General features: G+C 38.2%; 1 protein-coding gene across 1 annotated transcript in view; it reads right to left on the reverse strand.

The window, feature by feature from the left end:
• Nucleotides 1-6,042: 6,042 nt before the first annotated feature.
• The window catches only part of FAM120C (family with sequence similarity 120 member C), a 128,099-nt gene continuing 107,615 nt past the window's right edge, over nt 6,043-26,526 (reverse strand). The window contains exons 16-21 of the mRNA XM_070462802.1: nt 18,967-19,081; nt 16,991-17,200; nt 15,569-15,770; nt 11,092-11,230; nt 10,658-10,715; nt 6,043-7,125 (exon numbers count right to left, since the gene is read on the reverse strand). Of these exons, the coding sequence (XP_070318903.1) occupies nt 6,874-7,125; nt 10,658-10,715; nt 11,092-11,230; nt 15,569-15,770; nt 16,991-17,200; nt 18,967-19,081 (976 nt within the window). The 3' untranslated portion in view covers nt 6,043-6,873. The remainder of the gene's footprint in view (nt 7,126-10,657; nt 10,716-11,091; nt 11,231-15,568; nt 15,771-16,990; nt 17,201-18,966; nt 19,082-26,526) is intronic.

Below are 26,526 nucleotides of genomic sequence, written 5' to 3' on the forward strand. Positions count from 1 at the left end.
TTTCTTATCAGATTCTGCCTGTTTTCCTTATAAGCACCACAAAAACAAAAGGAAAGCCTAGGAATATGAAACTAGTGAAAAAGGAAATGCACATGTATCACTATATGAATAAGTACTCTTCCAGCCATGATAGATGTAACAATCTATGTCTTAAATTGCACTGTGCCTTCCCAATGATGTCAAACCCTAGAAGTATTACAGAGATAGTAGTATTTTAGAAAAGGATGAGCTCTGTTTTGGTCTGAAGTGACTCAGTTTAGATATGAAAATAGGTTCTGAAAAGTAACCTCTTTGGTCCATCTGATTAGACTAGTCCATGTCCATGTGAACATTTGTTCATCTTTATTAGCAAGGTTTAAAAGATGAACAGATTATCAAGGCTCCCACTATCAAATTCTGAGACCCAACACCTAGAGAGCAAAGGTTAGGAAAAAACATCTATAGTCATAATGAACCAACTTTAAAACAAAGTTTTACAAATGAGTTTTCATTTAAGGGAAAGTGTTTACAAACTTCAGTAACCTCTAATGCTTGCCTTTAGGCTCAGCTATTTCCTTCTGCAACCTGTACACTCAGGGCACAGAGCAGTCACAGAGGTCAAGCCTAGCTAGCAATACTCAGCAGAAGCAGTAAGGTAAGAATCTACTCTAGAGTCCTGGCTTCAGATTCTGCTTTAAGCATCAGTCTATTGCTCATAGATGACTCAGAACTCTTTTTAAAAATTTTTTTAACTCTCTTTTAAATTTTATTTTTATTTTTGGCTGTGCTGGGTCTTCACTGCTGTGCAAGCTTTTCTCTAGTTGCGGTGAGCAGGGGCTACTCTCTAGTTGAGGTGTGCAGGCTTCTCATTGCGGTGGTCTCTCTTGTTGTTGTGGAGTACTGGCTCTAGGGTACATGAGCTTCAGTAGTTGCGGCTCCCAGGCTCTAGAGCACAGGCTCAGTAGCTTAGTTGCTCTGTAGCATGTGGGATCTTCCTGGATCAGGGATGGAACCCATGTCTCCTGCATTGACAGCAGATTCTTTACCACTGAACCACCAGGGAAGTCAGGACTCTGTTTTTTTCTTTTTTTTTAAGAGCCCCATTTAAAAGCACACTTGATTCATGTCAATGTATGACAAAACCCACTACAATACTGTAAAGTAATTAGCCTCCAACTAATAAAAATAAATGAAAAAAAAAATAAAAGCACACTTAAATGAATAGCATTCAGTGATGAACCTTCATATTCAATCTTTCGGCATTTTGCCACCAACACATCCTCTGCCTCAAAAATCTACAATCTGTTTTGCACCATAGAACATTTTCAAACATGTTTTAGCTGTCCTTAATTTAGTCATCAAACATTTCTAAGTGCATGCATGGTGGCAGATGCCAAAACAAAGTTGTTCAAGTTTAGTCTAGTGGCAGAGATGCAGTGAAGTGCTATAGGGACTGGCTGTGGTGAGTCTGTACAGGGATCCCCAGTAAGGGATCAGGAAAAGAACCAAAAAGACATGAGCTGAATCTGGAGGGAAAAGTTGACACTGTACCAGAGATAAGAAGAGAGAGGGATTCTAGGAAATGATATAAGCAAATGAGAAGAAATGGATATTAACAGTGTAATGTGTAGAATGCGCTTTAGTGTAGCTAGAGTAAGTTGGGGTGGCAGGAAATGAGGCTGCCAGATCATGAAGGCACCATGGAAGCAGGCATGTAGCATGTTCGGACAGATTTCTCTGGAAGCTGATAAGCGTGATGTATTAAAGCAGTTGTTCTTAACTTCTTAAGACTTCTTAAAGCAACTGAAAAAGGTATGCACTCTTTCACTGGGAAAAGGTACATACACGTAGACACAAAATTTGCTCACAGTTGCCTGGTTAGGAATAAGGCAGAGGAGCAACTACAACAATTCAGGTGAGACATAAGGAGGCCTGAATTAAGCAACAGCAAGTGGGGAGATGAAAGAGACAGCTGTGAGAAAAAGAAAGATGGTTGAGTGTTACCAACAGATCTTGTCACAAACTGGACTTGAGAAATGAGGGAAAGGCATGCATCAAGGATAACTCCCAGGTTGGTTTGTGGTATAGACAATTGTGTAGAAGGTAGTGTCACTCATGGAGAGAAGCAGGCTGTGGAAGAGAAGATAGGCTTAGTTTGGGAAATGTGAAGTCAAAGGTGCCTTTAGAACATCCAAATAAAGAAGTTCAGCAGGAAACTATATATGCCCTTCCTTTTAATGATTCTTGTACTGGCTCTCTTGCCATAATGTTCAACTACAAACAGATTCTTAAGTCTCTGTGTAACACTTCTGAATTGAGACAAGTATATCCTCCATTTACAGAAAAAAGTCCAGAAATGGGAGAAGAAATTAAACTTCACACACCCAAAATTATTTCACATTTTTTAACTAAAAGAATAGACTTTTATTAAGCACTGTAAGTTTCTTTCCATCAGCATTAACAGAACACCAGACCAATTTCCATCACAGAACAACTCCTGAGACATTTTCATTCCTTTCTGAAACACTTTCCTTAACTCCTGCAGTTTCCCCTAAGAAGCATCCATTCAAACTTACATTAATAAACTATGGAGCTTTTGTGGTGAGGTGGGCCAAAAAAGGCAGGGAATTTGGAAGAGAAATACATATTATCCATCCACTAAACACACTGTCAAGAGCACAGGAGAAGAGATATTAACACAGGAAAAAACAATGAAAGATTTTACTTTTGTCAATAACATCATTTATTTCATGGAGCACTAAAAATCAATGAATCCTTGTAGTTAAAGTTTCTTTACCTAGTATGTTATTCTAGAAATAGAATAGAATAAAATAAAAGGTGGATGAGGAAGTGTCTTCTGGGAAGTAACTAAAATTAAGTCATCAGCTTTGGCAGGGTTATGAAAGATTAATAAAAAGTGAAATGTGTAATTTGTTTCATTTACATGAAAATCCACTAGTCATCAGTTACTACCAACACGGACAAAGAGAGCATCTATAAAAAAGTACAAGGGCAATGTCAAAAGCTGCAGTGGACACCCTAGCACAGGGGGTATTTTATTTTGCTTTTACCTTGGAAAAAATGTTTTGTAAAAAAAATATGAAGTTCTTTTCTTAGAACAGCAAAATAACCTCTGACAATCCTGAAGATAATTAGCAGTAATAGGGGAATAGGTACACTGAGCCTACCTGCACCAGCAGACTATAGCAATAAGCTAAGGGAAAAGCAAATGGAAAGTCAAATAAAAGAAGGTGCCAAAGTCACAAGAGAGAGAAAAATATAGGGTGACACACAATAGAACAGTGGGAACTTACCCCCCAAAACCCCAAGCGTATTTGGGAAATATGCATTAGGAACTGAACAAGTAGAATGATTAAACCTTAGTAGAATTAACTAGCTATTTTAAACTGTGGTCTACTTGTATTGTCATTTTGATGTGGGGTGGGGAGTCTTAAAGGTTGAAAGGGTAGCACTGACATGCTTACAGAAGCCTTCTAAGGTTCCAGTGGACTGGATCTCTATAGCCAAGCAGTTAATTCCACATTCTTTCTACCCTACATAAACATTCATTCCCCACGCCCCTTCTTAACCACCTTCTCTAATGCCTTACACGACTGTTTTTCTCAGTGATTAAAACAAGTTAATGTGACTTGGCCAACGATGCCAGGAAATCAAGATGCAGACAAAAATCAAATGTCACTAGCCAAAGCAAGTGCCATTTCTTGGGTTTTAAAGTATACCCAAAGTCCTACTGGCTTAGAATGAAAATGGTACAAGTGAGCAGAAGTTTATCAGGCCTGGTCCAGACTAGACTGGCCACTGAATAAAGGTGGGAGTTATAGGCTGACCCCAAGATACACCAGCAGAAATCAAGAACTGCAAGTCCTTGAGGATCTGTGGCTGTATATATCCAGAGTGCTTTTGCTTATGGCCCTACAAAGTAAAGGGGTCATTTTTGGGGGTTCCTAAATGATGTATGACTTTGTTCAAGAAAGGCCACATCATAGTCAGAAGTTGAACCTCAAATGAAGGATGACAGTCTCTTCAAGTGGTACTCACAACAAAGAGCAGACTCAGTTCCTGAATTTGAAAGAAATTAGAAAAAGTTGATCTTGAAACTAGAAAAAGTTAATCTTCCAGTGATAAACCTTAGTCTTTCTGACTTCTAAATTATATGTCTTGGCAGATAAAATATAGGACTATGACCCTTTATAGTTCTTTCTTGTAACCTTACAAATCCAAAATTCTGAAACTAAATAAAAATCAAAGTTGTAAGTGAGTCACTTGTTTCATCCTGGGCCAGGCTAGGATAAAGTAGAGGTGTGTGGAAGGGAGAAAAGCAAGCCTTTTGGCAAACTGGAATCATCCCTGTCAAACAGTAGTTTTACTTCTCACAGTGAATGCCTACTAAATAATAAATCTTCTTAATGCTGTGAGAGTTAACAATACTGTCATTTGATCATTTCAAATAGACTCAAGATTCACAGAAACTGCAACTGAAGAAAATACATTTCCATATAACTCCAAGTACTTCCTAATAGAAAATGGAGCTAGCTAGCTAGTTAACACAGCTCGATGATTCTGGTTACTTTTAGAGCTCCAAAGGATTCCTCCCTCTGTGGTTCCAGAAAAAAATTTCCAAGTCATGTAAGTTCGCTACTAAATCCTTCTCTTGCTGGACACAGAAGTCCTAGCCGTCAAGACGTTGTAAAAGATTGGGCAGCTAGGAGAAGAGCGGGGAAAACTACGGGAGCCAATTCCATAGAGGAAGCTTTTGTACACTTTATTATTGGTTACATTTGCCTGGGTGTGCATTCTTGTCATCCTGCTCTGGTTTATGTAAGAAGTATCTGGGTAAGGGAAGAGGCATTCTAGACCTCCCCACCTCTGCAAACTGTGGGTTCTCTTAAACTGGGCCAGACTAGGATAAAACAGTCTGAGGCATCTTCAATCTTTCATGATGATACACTCATTGTAAGCGGGCAGTAAGCAAACAGCTTTCTGGTTGTCTGGAAAAATGTCACCAAGGACCTGCTCTGGGTTAAGGTGTGTGAGGTTTTTTAAAAAGAGAGAGGACCCTGCTAGAAGTCTAGTCAGTTGTGTTCCTGTAGAAATGGTACTTCTTGGGCAAGAATATTATAAAGCCCAAAAAGGAGGTGTATGAGGCTAGAAGCCTCAATTCCTGAATGAAGACACATGCTAATCTGTTGCAAGCCTTGTTCCCGTCCCTCATACTTAGGCTGCTGAGGAGGGAAACTGGAAGTGCAAGGCTGTTTCAAGAGTATCTCTGGCAAAGAGGAACAGATTCTTTGTCCTGGGCAGATTCTGATCTTACTTGGGGGCTGGGAACTTTTCATAGAATACCCCTGTTGGCCCAGGCCAGAGTCCTCTGAAGTCTTCCTTGCAAAGCAAATGAAAAGATCCAGTAGTCAAAATGTCAATGAATAAATGAAACAATCTAGGCATGTAAAATCAAATTGTCGGTTTCCTCACACTTTCTACCTGCTCTCCTTCAGGGATTCATGGCAATCAATTCTAGCCTAAGGCCAGTTTGATCCTAGAGTTTCAGATGAGATTTCCCCAAACTGGCTACAAGCCCTGGTAATTACCTTCCATCCTCTTTCTCTTTCCCAACCAGGCTGCTCCTTCATAAGAAAATGCCCAACTCTTCCCAATCCTACTCCAACCTCCTGTTTTTATGATAGGGGATGTGAGGACTCTGATCAAGATTAAGCTTGTGACAACCCAACTGTTTGTTGTTCTGAACAGGCAATCTCTGGAAAGTACTTTTTGTCTGCTTAGAGAAGCCCATCTTCTCGTAATTGTGATGGGCTATGACTTAGTAAGGATTTTTAAAATGTGGTCTTCTGAAACCCACCACTCCATAGCAGTGGAAGCATTTCTGGGAAATTCAGTAAATCTTCTGGGACATCATCATGTATGTGTGTGCATGTATATAAATATATATATACAACATATATATACACAGACACACACACACACACAGACACACACACACACACACAGACACAGACACACACACACACATACACACACACAGTCTTTTGAGTTCCCTTTAGAACATCACTTCATTACATTGATTCCCACCCTTGCAGGGAGTGGGAAGCAGGGAGTGGGTGAACTGCACCACATCTTCTATTTTACAAATAATGCTTTAGTTCAGAGGCAGGAAAAATCTGCCCAGTACTTTTTCGACTCACTTGAATCCCCCAGTACAAAGGCCATTGGTAGTTATTTTAAGTGTATAAAATTAAAAAAAGAATAAAAAAAATAAAATAACCAATACTACCTCACTTCCCTGAAAACATCTACCTATCTGATTGTCAGGCCAGAGCTAGAGGCGGTAGTATAAATCCCTGGCATAGGTGAGTGGGGAAAAGAGTTAGAAGGATGTGGATACTGATTATATACGAAGGCCCTACCAGTTCATAAAGAAAAAACCAAGTTAGGAAGCCATAGGTAGCTGTATCCACCATCCCATGGGTTTTGTAAATGAACATCATAATAAAGACTCAGAAAACCAAAGCTAGACCTTTTCTGTAGGTCCTTACGTGATGATACCCAATAGTCTGTGCCTTAATGGCCTCCCAGGGGAGGTAAAGAGAATATTGGCACTATATATTCAATTTGAGAATAGGAACTAGTCTTGTTGCCATTCATATTTGATCAGAGCTTCTCTAGAAACAGACTGCTGAGTCTGGAAGCCCAGAAAAAGACAGGGAAGGGGAAAAGATGGATACAAAAGAACACCCCCATCAAAATCCTGAACAAAACTAGGGTAAGCATGTCATGTCTTCCTCTAACTTAGGCCTAAAATCAGAGAAGTATAGGTTTTCCCCTCTTCCTGATCTGCTGAAGCCATCTTCTTGCTTGTTACTCCTCTTTCTGATGTGTCACAGTTCCTAGCTTTTGCTCTTGTAAGCGGCTCTTCTCGCCATTCTTCCCGGGGAAGTACCGGTTACCGTTATTACACACACTGCTGTCTCTGGATAAGGCACACTGTGATGGAGGTGGAAGATGATCATTCTTCTCTTCCTTGATCAATGTGCCACTGTTTCCATCTACCTGTGAGCGAGACCGACCTTGTTGAGGCTCCAGGGATTTAGAAACTCCATCTGAAAAGCTCTGTCAAAAACAGAGATAGTCAGTAGGAATGGTAATCCCAAAATTGGCTGATCCTTCCCAAGCATGTTGATAAGCTAGCCTGTGGAAACTGCTTCAGTTCTTCAAAAACACCAGAAAGCCCAATGTTTGTTAGCACCTAGTACACTCTGACACTGTCTGGAGAACTTAGGGTGACAACAAAAGGATCTAACTCGAATCTAATGGCAATGACAACAACACAATAATGGCCCAGCTACTATTTACCAAGTTTTACAATGTATTTTTTCAAATGCCAAAAGGGACCTGATATGGTAGATATTATGACATCCCATTTACAGATGAGGAAGCTGAGGCTCAAAAAGATTAAAGTAACTTGCTCAAGGAGATACAAGTAGAAAGTAGTGGGGCCAGGATTCCACTCCAGGTCAGTCAGCCTCTCAAGTTTATTCTCTTAACTTCCATGCAACGCTGTCCAATATTGACAGCTGGGTTTGTAAATAAAAGGAAAAGAAAACAAATGATAAGATCTATGTGCAATATTTCACAGAATCTTTCATAACTAAAAACAATCACTTGGTTTTAATTTCAGCAATGGTAACTGCTCCTGAAATGTTATTGTCATGAACTACATGACCTTGAAGTGCAGTACTGGCTCCCAGTGAGTATTATTAGGAATAATAAGAGTTTCTGATTATTAAGTGGTTGGGCATGCCAGGTATTCTGATGCTGGTTTCACAGGTAAGAAAGACAAATGAGGCTCAAAAAAGTAAAATGACTTGCTCAAGGTCACTGACAAGCTCAGACTTGCATCCAAGTCTGTTTGATCCCAAAGACATTGTTCTTTCCACTGACGCAATACATAATGGAAATCTAATGCCCACTGAATATGTGGTCATTATAGATAATAACTACTAATTTTGTTGAGCACTTCCCATGTACCAGGTTCTATGTTAAATACTTCACATGTATTATCTCATTTAACACTCAGAATAATACTGAGGTAGATGCCAATTCTTCCATTTTTATAGATGAGGGAACTAGGGCAGAGAGAGGGTAAGTAACTTGCCCAAAGTTACAAAACTGGTAAGTGGCACTGCCAGATTCAAAGCTAGGTCATTTGTCTCCAATACCTATACAACATAGAGGTTACTGTGAAGTGCTTCTCAAGAACCTGAAAATAAGATGAAACTAGTAATGGAAGGAATTCGCCATATGAGTCAACAAAGAAATAAAAATGTAACAAATAAAGGACTGAAGAATTTGAGAATACACAAAACTCCACTGACCTAGGAATAATCTCATGAAGATAGGACTGTAATGGAGATTTAATAAACTGGAACAATTAATTATCTCAGATGGGAAGATGCCTTAGCTACAAACAAAGTCAATGTAAGGATTTCCTTGGCCAGGCTATCTCTAGAGTAGATAACAGTACCCCAAGAAATCTTAGCTAAGAGGAATTTAAGATCATCTATTATCCCTTTTCCCCCCCTAGTTTCCCCATCTAGAAGAGAATAACAGTATATGACAGAGGATGAGATGGTTGGATGGTATCACTGACTCAATGGACATGAGTTTGAGTAAGCTCCAGGAGTTGGTGATGGACAGGGAAGCCTGGCATGCTGCAGTCCATGGGGTCGCAGAGTCTGACACAACTGAGTGACTGAACTGAATAGTATATATTAACTAGATATCAAATAGTATCCATAAACCATAGAGAATAATATTATCTATTTCATAGGTTCATATAAGGATTCAATGACACACACCATGTAAAGCATGGTGGTGTCCGGCATGCTGTAAGAACTCAATAATTGCTAGCTAATATTACTGTTCTGATTCCACAGCCTCAGGCAAACTTCTGATACCATGGCCTCCTTGGCAGCTTGCTCTTAGAGAAATAAAGATCTGATTAGACATGTGAGCATGCATACAAGAGTCAGGCAAGGCCTAGGTCTGAATCTTGTCTAACAATTACAGTTGTTATACTGTATCAGAATTAGCATAGTACAGGGTTTTGGAATCAGTCAGCTCAAGCTGGAATGCCAACTCTAACAGTAACTTGATGGTCATTTTGGGCAAGATGCTGCATTCTTCTGAGCCTCAGTTTTCTCCTGTTTAAAATGGAAATAATAAACACATGTATTTATAAGAGGGACTAGGGAAAAGTATACAACATATTGTGATAATTATTTCTTTCCACTGTAAATTAGTACTTTACCTTTCACCTTCTCCCTTCTCGTCCCCTCCCCCACTCCTTTAGCCATATCCACAAAGCTATTTCTGTGATGTTGGTTAATGTGAGCCAACCACTGAAAGATGGATCCACTATGATTGTACCAAAGATATCAAGTTTTTTTTTTTTAGATATCAAGTTTTTAAGGCTGTATACATGTTTACTGATCAGTCCCTGAATCATGGTGAATTCATCAAGGCTGTACTACCTCATGTATATGTATGTGTGTTCAGTTGTGTTTGACTCTTTGTGACCCTATGGACTGTAGCCCACCAGGCTCCTCTGTCCATGGGATTTTCCAGGCAAGAATACTGGAGTGGGTTGCCATTCCTTCTCCAACCTTATGAGAGGACTATCTTATAGGGTATTACCTTATGGGAGGCTACCTGAGTGATCTGTTTTCCTGAACAGTGCAATCCCTTTTCCCTTACTGAGCAGTTTCTGGAAAAAGCTGAGAAGCTTTGGAAAAACCCAAAGTCACTGCTTTCCGGCTTTGGAGTACATTACAAAATACGTTGTGTAGGGGACTTATCACTGTAGTTTCATGTTGGACTCAAAATAACACTAAAGCAAATTTTTATTCCTTGAGAAAACATTAGAAAATGGGAGTAACAAGGATGCAATGAGGGCTGGCTGTATATATGAGAGCTGAGCTGGAATTGAGGACTGATGATAAAATTGCCTTGCAGTATGGTCTCATCAATGACCTTTGTGAGGATTAGAAACCACATGTAAAATGTCTAGTAGAGGGCTTTGGAGAAAGCAGGCACTTAAGAAATGATAGTTACTATGCTATGAGGAGCCCAGCAGTCTGAAGCCAGTACAAGATTTTGGATCTTTACAGGGGATGGGGGACCAGTGAATTTGAAGACCAGTGAGTTTCAGACCATTCTGAACCATCAAGAATAAGCAGAATTGCAGTGCCTCTTCCTTTTCCATCATCAGTAAAGGCAAAAGTCCAATTTTCTAAGCATCTCTGGTAGCACCACAGAAACTGAGGTGTGCTGTTGGAATCCCACTGTTAATTTCACTTTGGCCTCTTTATGGTTCATGTAGTAATGCTTTGCTAAATGCAGGTCTTTAGGACACAGTACCAGGTTTCTATTTTGTGGCCTCACTCAGGGAAAAGGATAACACTCTGCAGCCCTGTGGGAACAGCCTGGGCAGGTTAACCCTCAACAGACTGCTAGAGAGTAGGCAGATGAAATCAAATGCTGGGAGAAGCTATGAAAGCTCCCAGGTTTCCATGCCGGATCTGATCTCTTGCAAACAAAAACAAAAACAAGAAGAGGTAGATCATCTCAAAAAGGTACTTACTTGTTTATTTCCTTTTTTGTGTCCTTTGGCTCCTCTACCAGTCTGTTCTTTTCCATGCCTTTAGAAAGGGGGGGGGAAAGTGATCATAAGGAACACATAAAGCCCACACTTCCATTTTCACTTAATTAACTACTCACCTCCACTAGCAAGTTTGACCCTCTTAGGTTAGATGCCTCTCCTCTGTGTTACCAGTGTAAATCTCTGTCACTTCTACATTATACTGAATTGTCCCATGTCCCAAGTCCTCCTCTAGGGCAAAAACTGTTTCAAGGCAGGGCATTTATTATATGTTTACTGAACTCAACTGAAAACTGGCTTTAAAAATGCAAAGTTAGTTCATGCCGCTTACCTTAATAAAAGAGTTCAACAGCTGGGCATTTTCCCAAGAGCACCTTAATTGATACTAGCTTATACCAACCTGTTCAAATACATACCCCTTTCCTGGCCCACCGACAGAAACCACTTGCATGCCAAAGGAGCCTCGCCCCCTGGAGGATCTGCTGCCAGCCCACTGGCCCACAACCATCCCAGCGATCTCCAGTTTTCCTCCTTGGGGTGGGATTGGATGGAGTCCTAGAAAGAGAGGAACAATGGCAGCAGTGAATGGCAAGTGTAAGGTAGGATAAGAGGTGGAATGAAAGATCCACAGCCCACCTACTCTATGTATTTTTCCATTTCTCTATGATAAAAAGACTGATAACAACAAAGGGTCATGGTGGAAGCAAATTTCAGAAGGGGTTGAAAATCTACATGCATCCACTTTAGCAAGTGGGGTGTGCCAGATTCATTTTTCAACTACAGAGCCTATACACTGTAGGCATTCAATATTTGTGGAGAGAGAATGAGGTCTTAAGATCTAGCTATTGGAAAATTATAGGCCAAAACTACCTTTTTAAAGCAGGAAATGAATTTATTTCATGTACACATGTATTTCCGGGAGAAATATCAACAACCTCAGATATGCAGATGACACCACCCTTATGGCAGAAAGTGAAGAAGAACTAAAGAGCCTCTTGATGAAAGTGAAAGAGGAGAGTGAAAAAGTTGGCTTAAAGCTCAACATTCAGAAAACAAAGATCATGGCATCCAGTCCCATCACTTCATGGCAAATAGATGGAGAAACAGTGGAAACAGTGACAGACTTTATTTTTTGGGGCTCCAAAATCACTGCAGATGGTGACTGCAGCCATGAAATTAAAAGACGCTTACTCCTTGGGAGAAAAGTTATGACCAATGTAGACAGCATATTAAAAAGCAGAGACATTACTTTGCCAACAAAGGTCCGTCTAGTCAAAGCTATGGTTTTTCCAGTAGTCATGTATGGATGTGAGAGCTGGACTATAAAGAAAGCTGAGCGCCGAAGAATTGATGCTTTTGAACTGTGGTGTTGGAGAAGACTCTTGAGAGTCCCTTGGACTGCAAGGAGATCCAACCAGTCCATCTTAAAGGAAATCAGTCCTGAATATTCATTAGAAGGACTGATGTTGAAGCTGAAACTCCAATACTTTGGCCACCTGATGCAAAGAACCAACTCATTGGAAAAGACCCTGATGCTGGGAAAGACTGAAGGCAGGAGGAGAAGGGGCGACAGAGGATGAGATGGTTGGATGGCATCATTGACTCAATGGACATGAGTTTGAGTAAACTCTGGGAGTTGGTGATGGACAGAGAGGCTTGGCATGCTGCAGTCCATGGGGTGGCAAACAGTTGGACACGACTGAGCAACTGAACTGAACTGAACTGATACATGAATTTATACATCCTCATGTAACAGACCAAAACTACTTTTGATTCAAATGCATGTCACTACACACTGGAGGATTAGTCAAATAACCAAACAGAACAAAAAATAATGAAACTAAACTAACAGTTTAATGAAGAATTGATGCTTTCGAATTGTGCTGGAGAAGACTCTTGAGGGTCTTCTTGGACAGCAAGGAGATCAAACCAGTTAATCCTAAAGGAAATCAGTCCTGAATATTCATTGGAAAGACTGATGCTGAAGCTCCAATACTCTGGCCACCTGATGCGAAGAGCCAACTCATTGGAAAAGACCCTGATGCTGGGAAAGATTGAGGGCAGGAGAAGGGGAGACAGAATGAGATGGTTGGATGGCATCACTGACTCAATGGACATGAGTCTGAGCAAACTCTGGGAGACAGTGAAGGACAGGGAAGTCTGGTGTGCTGCAGTTCATGGGGTCGCAAAGAGCTGGACACAACTTAGCGATTGAACAACAACAACAAACTAACAGTGATTTATGATTACAAAGTAAGAATAGCAACAGTTGAAAACCAGAACCAATTAAAGACAAGATAGCATGATATCATCTTAAAACAGGAAATTCCAACTCTGTGTGAACTCACAAACAGAGTACAGGTCTGCAATTTGGCACAAAAGAAAGCTTTCATAAAACAGAGAATGCTAGTAAGCCTTTAACTTTATTTTATGGAAAAAACCCAAATATTAATAACTCTTCACTCACTTAGCAGGTTGTTAGCAAAGAGCCCCTCATTTATATAAAAATGGGAGTCTAAGGAACTAGGTGACTAGCCAATCCTAAGAGGGCAAGAAAGACTTGCATTTGGGGGCCACCAGTAATTGGAGACTAGGTTTTATCACTGGGAGCTGGGACAATGGTGAGGACCTTCTGAGAACTTGGCCTTAATTAAAGCTATCTTCTGAGACACAATAAAATCAGCATGTAAAGAATGAGAGCAGGCATCTGTAAAAACATGTTCAAAGGATGGAATGAAGGGTTGGCTCCCTGGTTTGTGAGACCTAGTCATTGCCTGAGTGAACTAACTGAGCAGACATTTACACTGCTCACCTAGGCACATCCTTGAACTAAAACATCCATGCTGAATTTTGTGACCCTTAATTTAAGACAAATTTCGACTTCCAAGCTTTACTATTTTTAAAGTGATGAGCAATACACAACAAACACTTCAACCATACCACTCTCACCCAATCACAGAATCTTGACATTTCATGTTAAAATGTCCCCATTAAAATACTGCTTCACCAGGAAAAAAGGTTGTTTGAATTATCAGGATCAGTACCTGACCTACCTAAGCAAGAATGTTTGTTTGTCATTAAGCCACAGTTCAGATATCACCATAATTTATACATACATGTGTGTGTATATATTGGGTTGGTCAAAAGGTTTGTTTGTTTTTTTCTGTAAGATGGCTCTAGTAGTGCTTAGTTGTCTTTAACTTCATTTGAAACAATTTTGTTAGATTGTATTGTGACAGCTGTCATATCAGTGTGCATTTTTTTAAAAAAGAAAGGTAAAAACACAACTGAAATGCAAAAAAAAAAAAAAAAGATTTGTGCAGTGTATGGAGAAGGTGCTGTGACTGATCGAACACATCAGAAGTGGTTTAAGAAGTTTTGTACTAGAGATTTCTCACTGAACAATGTGCCAGAGTCAGGTGGACCACTTGAAGTTGATTGGGATCAAACGGAGACATTAATTGAGAACAGTCAATGTTACACCATGTGAGAGATAGCCGACATACTCAAAATATCCAAATCAAGTGTTGAAAATCATTTGCACCAGCTTGGTTATGTTCATCGCTTTGATGTTTGGGTTCCACATAAGTTAAGTGGAAAAAACCTTCTTGACCATATTTCTGCATATGATTCTCTACTTAAACATAATGAAAATGTTTCATTGTGATGGATAATTAAAAGTGGATACTGGACAATACTGTGGAATGGAAGAGATCATGCAGTAAGTGAAATGAACCACCACCAACCACACCAAAGACTGGTCTTCATCAAAGAAGGTGATGTTGTGTATATGGTGGGATTGGAAGGGAGTCCTCTATTATGAGCTCCTTCTGGAAAACCAAACAATTAATTCCAACAAGTACTGCTCCCAATTAGACCAACTGAAAGCAGCACTTGATGAAAAGCATCCAGAATTAGTCAACAGAAAATGCATAATCTTCCATCAGGATAATGCAAGACCACATGTTTCTTTGATGACCAGGCAAAAACTGTTACAGCTTGGCTGGGAAGTTCTGATTCATCCACCATATTCACCAGACATTGCACCTTCAGATTTCCATTTATTTCAGTCTTTACAAAATTTTCTTAATGGAAAAAATTTCAATTCCCTGGAAGACTATAAAAGGCACCTGGAACAATTCTTTGCAAAAAAAGAAAAAAAAAAAAAGTTTTGGGAAGATGGAATTATGAAGTTGCCTGAAAAATGGCAGAAGGTAGTGGAACAAAACAGTAAATACATTGTTCAATAAAGTTCTTGGTGAAAATGGAAAGACCCTTTTATTTTTACTTTAAAAATGAAGGAACTTTTTGGCTAACCCAGTATATGTATATGTGGATCCACATGTGTGTGTATGTATTTGCTTTCCTCACTAAAACGCAATCCCCTAGAGGGTACAGATTGTGACTTATTTCTCTCTATGCTTCTGGAAATGTGTTAGATCTACTCTCAGAGTGGAAATGGGTATATCAAACTATGGTTGTTTGCTGACACTAGTCATTTACTGACTTCCCACTGCTCTTCCTGCAAGCTCCTGTGTACACCTGTCTATGGGGAATGAGTGAGCTAACCAGCAACCATGAAGACCCAGTTCACATGAACTGCAGTTCTCAAAAGTAAAATGTGACTCTTGGTTTCTACATCAGTTACTTCATAATTCAAAACCTTAGGGACTAATCACTTCCATGGAGAGTAGTCTGGGAAGTCACTGGGCTTTCTTCCCCAGGATACACCCCTCCATTTCAATAAGCTACTCTTCAAACCACACTACAGCACAGATGGTAAATGAGATAAGATATATATGAAACTGCTGATTCCGTAACTGGCAATAATTACTGGATGGGTTATTATGAAATAGATTGACACTGACAAACACCTTATTTTTAGGTACTGACCTGCAAATCCCCGGCTCCTTCCTTGAGGGGGAGGTGGCACTGGGCCCATGGCTCGGGGGTAAAGTGAAACAGGGTAGAGAGAGGGCACCATGGGAGGCACAAAGGTAGGTGATGGAAGTAGAGAAGGCGGTGGTGGATGGTTCATGTTGACTCCTTCAAGTATGCTCTGTCTCATCTTCTCCACTTTGGTTGCCAGGTCAGTCTTCAAATGAGGAACAGAGTAATAATAGCAGCTGCAATTTTTAAAACTTCTCCTATGTTTCAGGCACAGTATTGGGTGGTCTATGTACAAACTCACAAGTCTATTCCCACGAACAGAATCATGGCCTGGAGTTAAATGGCTCAAGGTAATATACTCAGGGAAGCCTGCCTGACACCAAAGCTCCCACTCTTTGCATGATGTCAAACTACCATCATATTAAGTTCTGACCAAGTGCTTATGAAGCACCATGATTAGGTCAAGAAAGACAAATACAACAATGAGTATTTAGTAATGGCCAATCACATAGCCAGCAATAGGCTAGGTTATTTTTTAAGCGGGAGGTAACAGAATTACGTAAAGAGAGAACAAAACTTGACACATACAAACCCTTTTAACCTTCTCTCTCATACTCAGGATCAGAGACCACAACCTCTATCCAGGAGAAGTCCATGCCTCTAGTCAAGAGGTCAGCAAACTTGTTCTGAAAAGGGCCAGATAGGTTTTGTAGGCCATACTGTTTCTGTCACAACTACCTGACTCTCCATTGTAGTATGAAAGCAGTCATGGACAATATGTGAATGAATGAATGTGGCCATGTTTCAAAAAGTTTTATTGGAATAAAAATTCAAATTAAAAAAAAATCTTTCTGTAGTTTGCTGGCCTCTTCTCTAATCTCTCAGCTTATTCCCCACAAACGGACAAAGAAGAAAGTAAGGGCTCCTTTCCCTTGCCTTCTTTCATCTTTCCCAAGGCTTTATTGCAAAAAGTATCCCCTGCTTTTACTCTGCCATCTATTTTACTACCCTCTTCTATTTCCAAACTAGTTTCTTTACAAAAAAATATCATTTGAAAAAATGACTTAGTTTTTGTAAGTAAGCGAAATGAAATTCTAAGAATGAGGGGAAAGGCATATAGTATATCTGAGCATTCATTCCATGGGGAAAAAATAACTCAGAGCAAAAAAAAGGGAATATGAAAACTTGAAGCCCATTATTAAAAAAAAAAAAACCACCACCAAAACTCTTCCCAACATGATTTTGTAACATGTACATAGACCCTGGGCCTTTGGGACCATCCTTGACCAAGTTAGGTTAAGGTCAGACACATTTTCCCACTTCTGCTACCTCCTTCCCCAGTGTCTCTGCTCCTTTACCCTTTTCCGCCATTCACTTTCACAGCAGATGACAGTTGATCTTAGTAGCTACCCAACATGCTGGTACCTGGCCATCGCAGAGCTCAACTAGGGATACTCTCTCCCGGCCTGCTTTAATTAGCTTGCTCTGGAACAGCTTGCCATCGAAGTAAATCCAGGGGCAGCAGTGCTCCCAAGGAACTGGCTGGCCACAGGCATCATTGGCAAACAGGGCTGTATCAACTCCGCTCATGAAGAGGGCAGCAAGCTGGATCCCTCGAGCATCCAGTTTCTCAATCTGAAACCACCACAGAGGAAAAACTACCATTAAGAAATTGCTGTTATTGGTTACATTTGCTCTTATTCCTGTTTTGCTGATTATTTCAGGTAAATGAGAACATGTTACTTTTCAATATGGACATTTGAGTACATAAGCAGCCTCTATCCATTTCTATCCCTGAGATGGTTTGGAAGATACTCATTACAAAAAAAAAAAAAATCAACTTTCAAATCTTAAAAAGATACCCACTTGAGATACCAATTTTTCTGCCTGTCAAATAAAAAAAATTAAAACAAGACAAAAAATCAAAAGAACATCCAATGCTGATGAGGATATGGTGAAATAAATGGCACACTCAAATAAAACTAATGAGCAATGTATATTAAAATTAAATATGTATGTATTTATGTATCATGAACCTTAAAATGGTCACATTTGTTGACTCAGAGATTCTACTTTAAGGAATCTATTCTAAGGAAGTTGAGATGTGAATAAGGCTCTAATATATAAAGATGTTAATTATTACATATAGTAAGTGAAAACTGGAAACCAAATGGCCAAAATAAGAATAATTAAATGATACATCCATATGATAAAATATTTACTAAAAAATTTTAAGACATGCAGGTCCCCTCCTAGGTGTGGTGTGGAGTTGTCAGTACCTGCTCTAGTACCAAGCAATATCACATTTACTGTAGAAAGGAACCAACACTGTTTGTCTAAGACTGTTTTCATCTTTCCTTAGTTGATCTCATGTCAAGATTTTTAAGTCTTACTAGACTTGATTTTCTTCTAGTTTATACTAGGGTCTCAAAGGACCATAGCTACTTAAGTCACAAGAGGAGTATCCTGCATTAATACCTAATTGAGTACTGTATACTTAGAACATGCTAGGCATTCTTCTAAGTGTTTTGCATGGATTATTTTATTTAATATCCTTATAATACTATAAGTAAGGAAACTGAAACTACGGAGGTTAGCAACCTAATGAGCTAAGATTCAAAGCCAAGGCAGCCTGGCTTCAGAGCCTACTCTCTAACCTACTATATTCTATTGCCTTCAGTTATGCTGGATTTACTTGCTTCTTCTTGCTTGTCTAGACTTCCCTCTAACACTCAGTAAGTATTATTTTTAAAAAGGAGGGTAGCACAGGGAATTATATCCATTATCTTATAATAGTCTACAATGTAATATAATCTTCAAAAATACCAAATCACTGTGCTAACACCTGAAACTAATGTAATATTGTAAATCAAGTATCAGATTGTGTGCGTGCTCAGTTGTGTCTGACTCTTTGCGACCTGATGGACTGTAGCCCATGGGCTCCTCTGTCCATGGAATTCTCCAGGCAAGAATACTGGAGTGGGTTGCCATTTCCTCCTCCAGAGGATCTTCCCAGCCCAGGATCGAACCTGTGTCCCCTGCACCTCTTGCACTGCAGGTGAATTCTTTACCACTGAGCCACCAGGGAGAGAAGGTAGACCTATACTCAAAGACAAACAGGGAACACCAGGATAAGTCCCCTGTAGCATCTTCTGCAAGAGTTGGAAACCTTACTGTGATCTATGGGCCACAACTTACCAGTCTTACACAATACCATTTTTTCTACCCATTCTCACCCATCAGTATGTAAGCAGTGTTGGGTTTATTAATAGACATAAATATTTGGCTAAAGTAAATCAAACATTTACCTGCAGAACTTACTCTTCTTCCCAGCTGCAGGAAAAAAAAGATCTAAAATAGAGCTATGAGCTCATAAAATAAATGAGGACAGTTCAAATCACCTTGAGTTCTTGAAGTTGATCTGGTTCATAAAGTTGAGTAGAAACTGCCTGTGCCAGGAAGGTGTCTAGCTCATGGCGATGCAGGATTCGGCCGCCAGGCCACTGAACCATGTATCTAGAAGATAAAAGTAGCATTATTAAGTGATAAAAGCTCATTTACTCATTTCACAGACACTTAATAAACTAAGTATAACCTACCATGGGCTAGATACTAGCTAGGTTCTGAAATAAAGTAAAAGAATCTCTGCCTTTGGTTACTTCATCTAGATGGTAGAGAAGACAGGCACCATTCATGTTTATAACTGCTGTTAAGTTTAGGCTTCTTTCTTCCTAGCATCTCAAATCTCAGTTTTTTCTCTTTTTCATACTACATATAGAATATTCTATCTTGCTTTTTTCATTCAATATTATAAGAACCTTTCATTCATTAAATACTTGTCAAAAACATGATTTTAAATGACTTCATGTTCCTCATGTGTTTTATCAATTTATATAAATATTCTTATAATATTAGAAATATACTATTCATTTTCTTTTATTATAAAATTACTATGAAGATATTCACATATTTAAATCTCATCTGTATCTCTGATTATTCATTCAAGATAGACTTCTAGAAGTGCTGATCATTTTTATTTTATTAAATTCACCAAACACTGACCTCAAGTATATGCCGGCCCTTTTTTCAGATTTTTAAAATGGACACATGGCTTTAAGGGTGCAATGTATTTAACACTGCACAATATATTCAACAATGAGAATCTGGAGGTGGTATAACTATATACCTTTATACATTTAGTGGCACAAGTATAGGCACAGGCCCTGCAATTGGAGGGAAAAATCCATTCAGGACTGAACAGAGAGGTCCTTGGTGCTGAGAGAATTTCCCCTTGACTTCAGCCTTGAGACAAACCAAGGAGTCTACCAGTACACAGAAACCACTGAATTCAGGACAAACAGGAGCAACAAGATATGTATTAAGGAATTGGCTCTTGCCAATTACGATTATGGGGGGCCAGTCTGAAGCGAGCAGGGTTGGCTGGAAGCAGGAAATGTGACAACTCAAGTCCGGGATCTGTAGATTAGAACAGCAGTCTAGAGACAGAATGGTTAATGCTTTCTTCAAAAATTCCCAGTTTTCTAAACAAGTTCCTAGGTTGCCTTCTTTAGACAGGGTTGAGTTAATTTTTGTATAATGTGTGAGGTTCAGATTGAAGCGTTTGTTTCTTTGGCCTATCGATGTCCGATTGTTCCAGCACCATTTGTTGAAAGGCTATCCCTTCTTTCTCCACTGAATTGTTTTTACACTTTTGTGTATACTTGTCTTGTTCATTTCTAGGTTCTAAATTTTGTTCCATTGACCTATGTGCTTATCCCTTTGCAAGTAACTCCAGTCTTTGATTATTTTGGCTACAATATTAGGTAGAGTAATTCCTATACTTCTTTTTTGCAAGATTGTTTTAGCTATTGTAAGGGCCTATATAAGTTTACACATAAATTCTAGAATAAGTTTGTCTTCATTCATAAAAAACCTTGCATTAAGCCCATAGGAATTGTGTTAAATCTACAGATCAATTTGAGAACTGACAGCTTTACAATGGTAAGTCCATGAACGTTCCTTCTTTGATTATTTTCATTGCCATGAAGCATAGTGATTCTGAGGTTGGTTCAGTGCTCTGGCATGTATTAGTAGTTTTATTTTACTGAGTAATATTTTATTGATGGACATATCACATCCACTTCCCAGTTAACAGATACTTGAGTTGTTCCTACTTTTTGATTATTATGAATAATATTTCTTTGAACATTCATGTGCAAGTCTGTGTGGACCTATTCTTTCAACAGATACCTAGGAGTGAAATAAATGAGTCATATGTTATTTGTATGGGCTTCCTTGGGGGCTCAGACAGTCAAGAATCTGCCTGCCAATGCAGATAACCCAGGTTCGATATCTGGGTTGGGAAGATTCCCTGGAGAAGGGAATGGCAACACACTCCAGTATTCTTGCCTGGAGAATCCCATGGACAGAGGAGCCTGATGGGCTATAGTCCATGGGGTCACAAGAGTCGGATACAACTGAGTGACTATTTATATATTTATGTTTAACCTGTTAAGAAAATGCCAAACTAATGTCCAAAGTAGCTATACCATATGGGAGCCTGATGGGCTATAGTCGATGGGGTCACAAGAGTCGGATACAACTGAGTGACTATTTATATATTTATGTTTAACCTGTTAAGAAAATGCCAAACTAATGTCCAAAGTAGCTATACCATTTTAAATTTCCATCAGTGTATGAAGGAATCCCAATTCTCTGCAGCCAGGCCTACATTTGTCATTGTCTTTTTTTAAATTATTATAATCATTTCAGCTGAGTGAAGTGGTGTTTCATTATGGTTTTAAATTTGCATCTCCTCAATGATTACTGAAGATGAGAATCATTTCATGTGCTTATATTACAACCCTATATCATCTCTGGTGAAATGTCTATTTACATCTTTTATTCATTTTTAGACTGAGTTGTCTGTTTTAAGAGTTCATTATATATATTCTGATATAAGCCCTTTATCAGATACATGATTTGTAAATATTTTCTCTAGTCTGTGGCTTGTCTTTTCTGTTTTTTAATGGTGGCTTTTGAAGTGTAAAAATTTTGTATTTGGATGAAATCTATTTTTTTAGGTTGATTTTGCTTTGGCTATTGTATCTAAGAAATCTTCGCCTAACCCAAAATCATTAAAAATTTCTCCTGTAAATTAGATAGTTTTAACTATCACATTTTAGTCTATGATCCATTTTTGTGTATAGTGTGAAGGATCTATATTCATCATTTTTATCAGGTCAGGTCAGGTTGGTTGATGATGTTTCATGAATCTTCCATATTTTTGCTGTTTGTCTAGGTGTTCTAGCCATTATTGAGAGTAGGGCATTGAAGCCTTCAACTATCATTGTTGAAGTGTCTATTTCATTCTTAAATTCTATCAGTTTTTGCTTCATGTATTTAGGGACATTGTTGTTAGGAATATATGTTTATAATTATTATATTTTCCTGATGAACTGACCCTTTTGTTACTACAAAATTTTCTTATTTGTCTACTGGAACATTACTTGTCTTAGAGTCTATTTTGTCTGATATTAGTACAGCTATTATATCTCATATGGTTATTGCTTGCATGGTATATTTTCTTCTATTCTTTGTCTTTTAACCTATTTGTGTCTTTGAATCCAAAGTATATCTCCTATAGATAGCTCATGCTTTGTATCGAATCTCACAATCTCTGCCTTTTGCTAGGAAAGTTCAGTCCAGTTACATTTGATATAGTTGTTGATATGTTTAGATTTATAGGTTTCATACCTTTTTTGCTTTTTTGTTTGTTCTTTTACTGCCTTCTACTGCATTAAATACTCTCCAGTATAGCATTTTAATTATTTTGGTTTTTTTTTTTTTTACTATATTTTAGTTATTTTCATAATGGTTGCCGTGTAGATTACAAAATACATCTTAACTGACACACCACATCAAATTAGTACTAAGTAATTCCAGTAGAAGGTAGAAATGCTACTCTAATACAGTTCTCTCCTTTTCTCCCTCCACTGTGTTGTTATTGTCGTGTGTATTATGCTGTTATTCAAAAACTAACACATAATTTTATAACTATTGACTTATGCAGTTGTCTTTTAAATAGGTTAAGTGAACAAAAGACAAAAATACATATTTATACCACTTTTTACATATACCTATGTAACTACCACTACAGGTGGTTATTATTCATTCATTTGGTGTCATTTCCTTTCAATGTGAAGGACAGCTTTTAATACTTCTTACATGGCAAGTTGACAGCAATAAATTCTCTTAATCTTTGGTTATCTGGGAATCTATTTCATTTTCCTTTCTACTTTACAGCTTTATTGAGATAAAATTTTTATAATTGAATAATATTCTATTGTATGACTATACTACATTTTGTTAACCCATTCATCAGTTGATGGATATCTGAGTTATTTCTACTTCTTGGGTATTCTAAATATTCAAGAACATGTTTCTGTGTGAATATGTCTTCATTTTATGTTCCTACCAGCAGTGTTCCAATTTCTCCACATCCTCACCAACACTTGTTGTCTGTCTTTTTTATTCTAGCCACCCTAATGGGTATAAACTGGCATTTCATTGTATTTTTGATTTGCAGTTCCTTAAAGATTAGTGATGTTGAGTCTCTTTTCATATGCTTATTGGCCATTTATATATCTACTTTGGAGAAATGTCAATTGAGTTTTTTTGCCCATTTGATTTTTAAATCAAATTATCTCTCCTTCATTATTGAGTTGTAAGAATTCTTTATACATTCTGGATACTTTAGACACTTATCAGATATATGATTTGCATTTTATCCCATTCTGTGAGTTGGGTTCTCACTTTTCTTCGTGGCATTGTCCCTACCATACAAGCTTTTAGTTTTGTTTTTTTTTTTAGTATAATTTTTTTTTTGATTGGAGTACAATTTTTACATTTCCTAACTGGAGTATAATTGCTTTACAATGTTGTGTTAGTTTCTACTGTACAACAACATGAATCAGCTATAAGTACACATATGTCTCCTCCCTTGTGAGTCTCCCTCCCTACCACCCAGCATCCCACTCCTCTAGGTTATTACAGAGCACTGAGCTGGGCTCCTTGTGCTATACAGCTATTTCCTGTAGCTATCTATTTTACACATGGCAATACATATTCATGCATGTCATTCATTCAATGCATATTCATTCATGTCAATGCTATTCTCTCAATTCATCTCCCACCTCCACTTCCCCTACTGTGTCCATAAGTCTGTTCTCTACATCTGTGTCTCTATTCCTGCCCTGCAAATAGGTTCATCTGTACCATTTTCTAGATTTCATATATATGTGTTAATATACAATATTTGTTTTTCTCTGACTTACTTCATTCTGTATGACAGTCTAGGTCCATCCACATCTCTACAAATGACCCAATTTCATTCCTTTTTAAGGCTGAGTAATATTCCATTGTATATATGTACCACAACTTCTTTATCCATTCATCTGTTGATGGACATCTAGGTTGCTTCCATGTCCTGACTACTATAAATAGTGCTGCAATGAACACTGGGGTACATGTGGTCTTTTGAATTGTGGTTTTCTCAGGGTATATGCCCAGTAGTGGGACTGCTGTGTCATATGGTAATTTTATTCCTACTTTCCTTCATACTGTTCTCCATAGTGGTTGCATCAATTTATATTTCCACCAACAGTGCAAGAGGGTTCCCTTTTCTCCACATCCTCTAGCATTTATTGTTTGTAGATTTTTGATGATGGCCATTCTGACTGGTGTGAGGTGATACTTCATTGTAGTTTTGATTTGCATTTCTCTGATAATGAGCAATGTTGAACATCTTTTCATGTGTTTGTTGGCCATCTGTATGTCTTCTTTGGAGAAATGTCTGTTTAGGTCTTCTGCCCACTTTTTGATTGGGCTTTTTTTTTTTTTTTTTTAATATTGAGCTGCATGAGCTGCTTATACATTTTGGAAGTTAATCCTTTGTCAGTTGTTTTGTTTGCAATTATTTCATCCCATTCTAAGGGTTGTCTTTTCATCTTGTTTACAGTTTCCTTTGCTGTGCAAAAGTTTTAAGTTTAATTAGGTCCCATTTGTTTATTTTGTTTTTATTTCCATTACTCTAGGAGGTGGGTCAAAAAGGATCTTGCTGTGATTTATGTCAAAGAGTGTTCTGCCTATGTTCTCCTCTAGCTTTACAGTATTCGGTGTAACATTTTAGTCTTTAACCCATTTTGAATTTATTTTTGTGTATGATCTAAGAAGTGTTCTAATTTCATTCTTTAACATGTAGCTGTCCAGTTTTCCTAGAATCACTTATTGAAGAGACTATCCTTCCTCCACTGTATATTCTTGTCTCTGTTGTCAAAGTTAAGTTGACCATAGGTGTGTGGGTTTATCTCCAGCCTTTATATCCTGTTCCATTGATCTATATTTCTGTTTTTGTGCCAGTACCATAGTGTTTTGATTACCATAGCTTTGTAGTATAGTCTGAAGTCGGAGCCCAATTCCTTCCTTTCCATTTTCTTTTTCAAGACTGCTTCAGCTATTTGGGGTCTTTTGCATATCCATACAAATTGTAAAATTTTTTGTTCTAGTCTGTGAAAAATGTTACTGGGAATTTGATATGGAATGCACTGAACCTGCAGATTGCTTTGGATACTACAGTTACTTTTACAATATAGATTCTTCCAATCCAAGAACATGGTATATCTCTCAATCTATTTGTGTCTTTGATTTCTTTTATAAGTGTCTTACAGTTTTCTGCATACATTTTTTGTCTCCTTAAGTAGGTTTATTCCTAGGTATTTTATTCTTTTGGGTGCAATGGTGAGTGAGATTGTTTCATTAATCTCTCTGAGTTTTTTCTGTTGTTAGTGTATAGGAATGCAAGAGATTTCTGTGTATTAATTTTGTATCCTGTGACTTTACTAAATTCATTGATTAGCTCCAGTAGTTTTCTGGTGGCATCTTTAGGATTTTCTATGTATAGTATCATGTCATCTGCAAACACTAGTAGTTTTAACTTCTTTTCCTTTCTGGATTCCTTGTGTTTCTTTTACTTGTCTAATTGCCATGGCAAGGTCTTCCAAAACTATACTGAATAATAGTGGTGAGACTGGGCCCTTGTCTTGTTCCTGGTCTTAGAGGAAATACTTCCAGTTTTTCACCATTGAAAATAATGTTTGCTGTGAATTAAGCTTTTAGTTTTGATCTAGTCCAATTTATGTACTTCTCTTTCTGTCACACTTCTGGCACTATATCTAAGAAATCATTGCCTAATCTGAGATCATGAAGATTTACATGTGTTGTCTTCTAAAAGTTTTATAATTTAGGCTTTTACATATAGGCTTATGATACATTTTGAGTTAATTTTTGTATATTATGTGAGGTGGAGAGCCAACTTCACTCTTTTGCATATGAATATCCAGTTATCACAAAACTATTTGCTAAAATGACTATCTTTCCCCACTGAATTATTGTGGTACATTTGCCAAAAATCAATTGACCATAAATGGAAGGGTTTATTTCTGGGCACTCAAATGTACTTCATCATTTATATGCCTACCCTTATACTACTGCCTCAATTACTGTAGTTTTGTACTACATTTTTAAATTAAGAAGTGTAAATCTACAATTATGCCTTTTTTCCCAAGACTGTTTTGGCTACTCTGAGCCCACTGCATTTACACATTAATTTTAGTGTCAGTTTGTTAATTTCTGCAAAGAAGCCATCTGGGATTTTGGATTATGGTAAATATGTAGTCAAACTTGGGGACTACTGCCATCTTAAAAATCTTGTATCTTCTTATACATGAACAAGGGATGTTTTCCCACTTATTTAACTGTTGTCATTGTTGTTCAGTCGCTCAGTCATGTCCAACTCTCTGTGACCCCATGGACTACAGCATGCCAGGGTTCCCTGTCCTTCACTATCTCCTGGAGTTTGCTAATGTCCACTGTGTCAGTGATGCTATCCAACCATCTCATCC

Source organism: Odocoileus virginianus, unplaced genomic scaffold (genome assembly GCF_023699985.2).
Source record: "Odocoileus virginianus isolate 20LAN1187 ecotype Illinois unplaced genomic scaffold, Ovbor_1.2 Unplaced_Scaffold_14, whole genome shotgun sequence".
In the NCBI taxonomy this organism is placed as follows: Eukaryota; Metazoa; Chordata; class Mammalia; order Artiodactyla; family Cervidae; genus Odocoileus; species Odocoileus virginianus.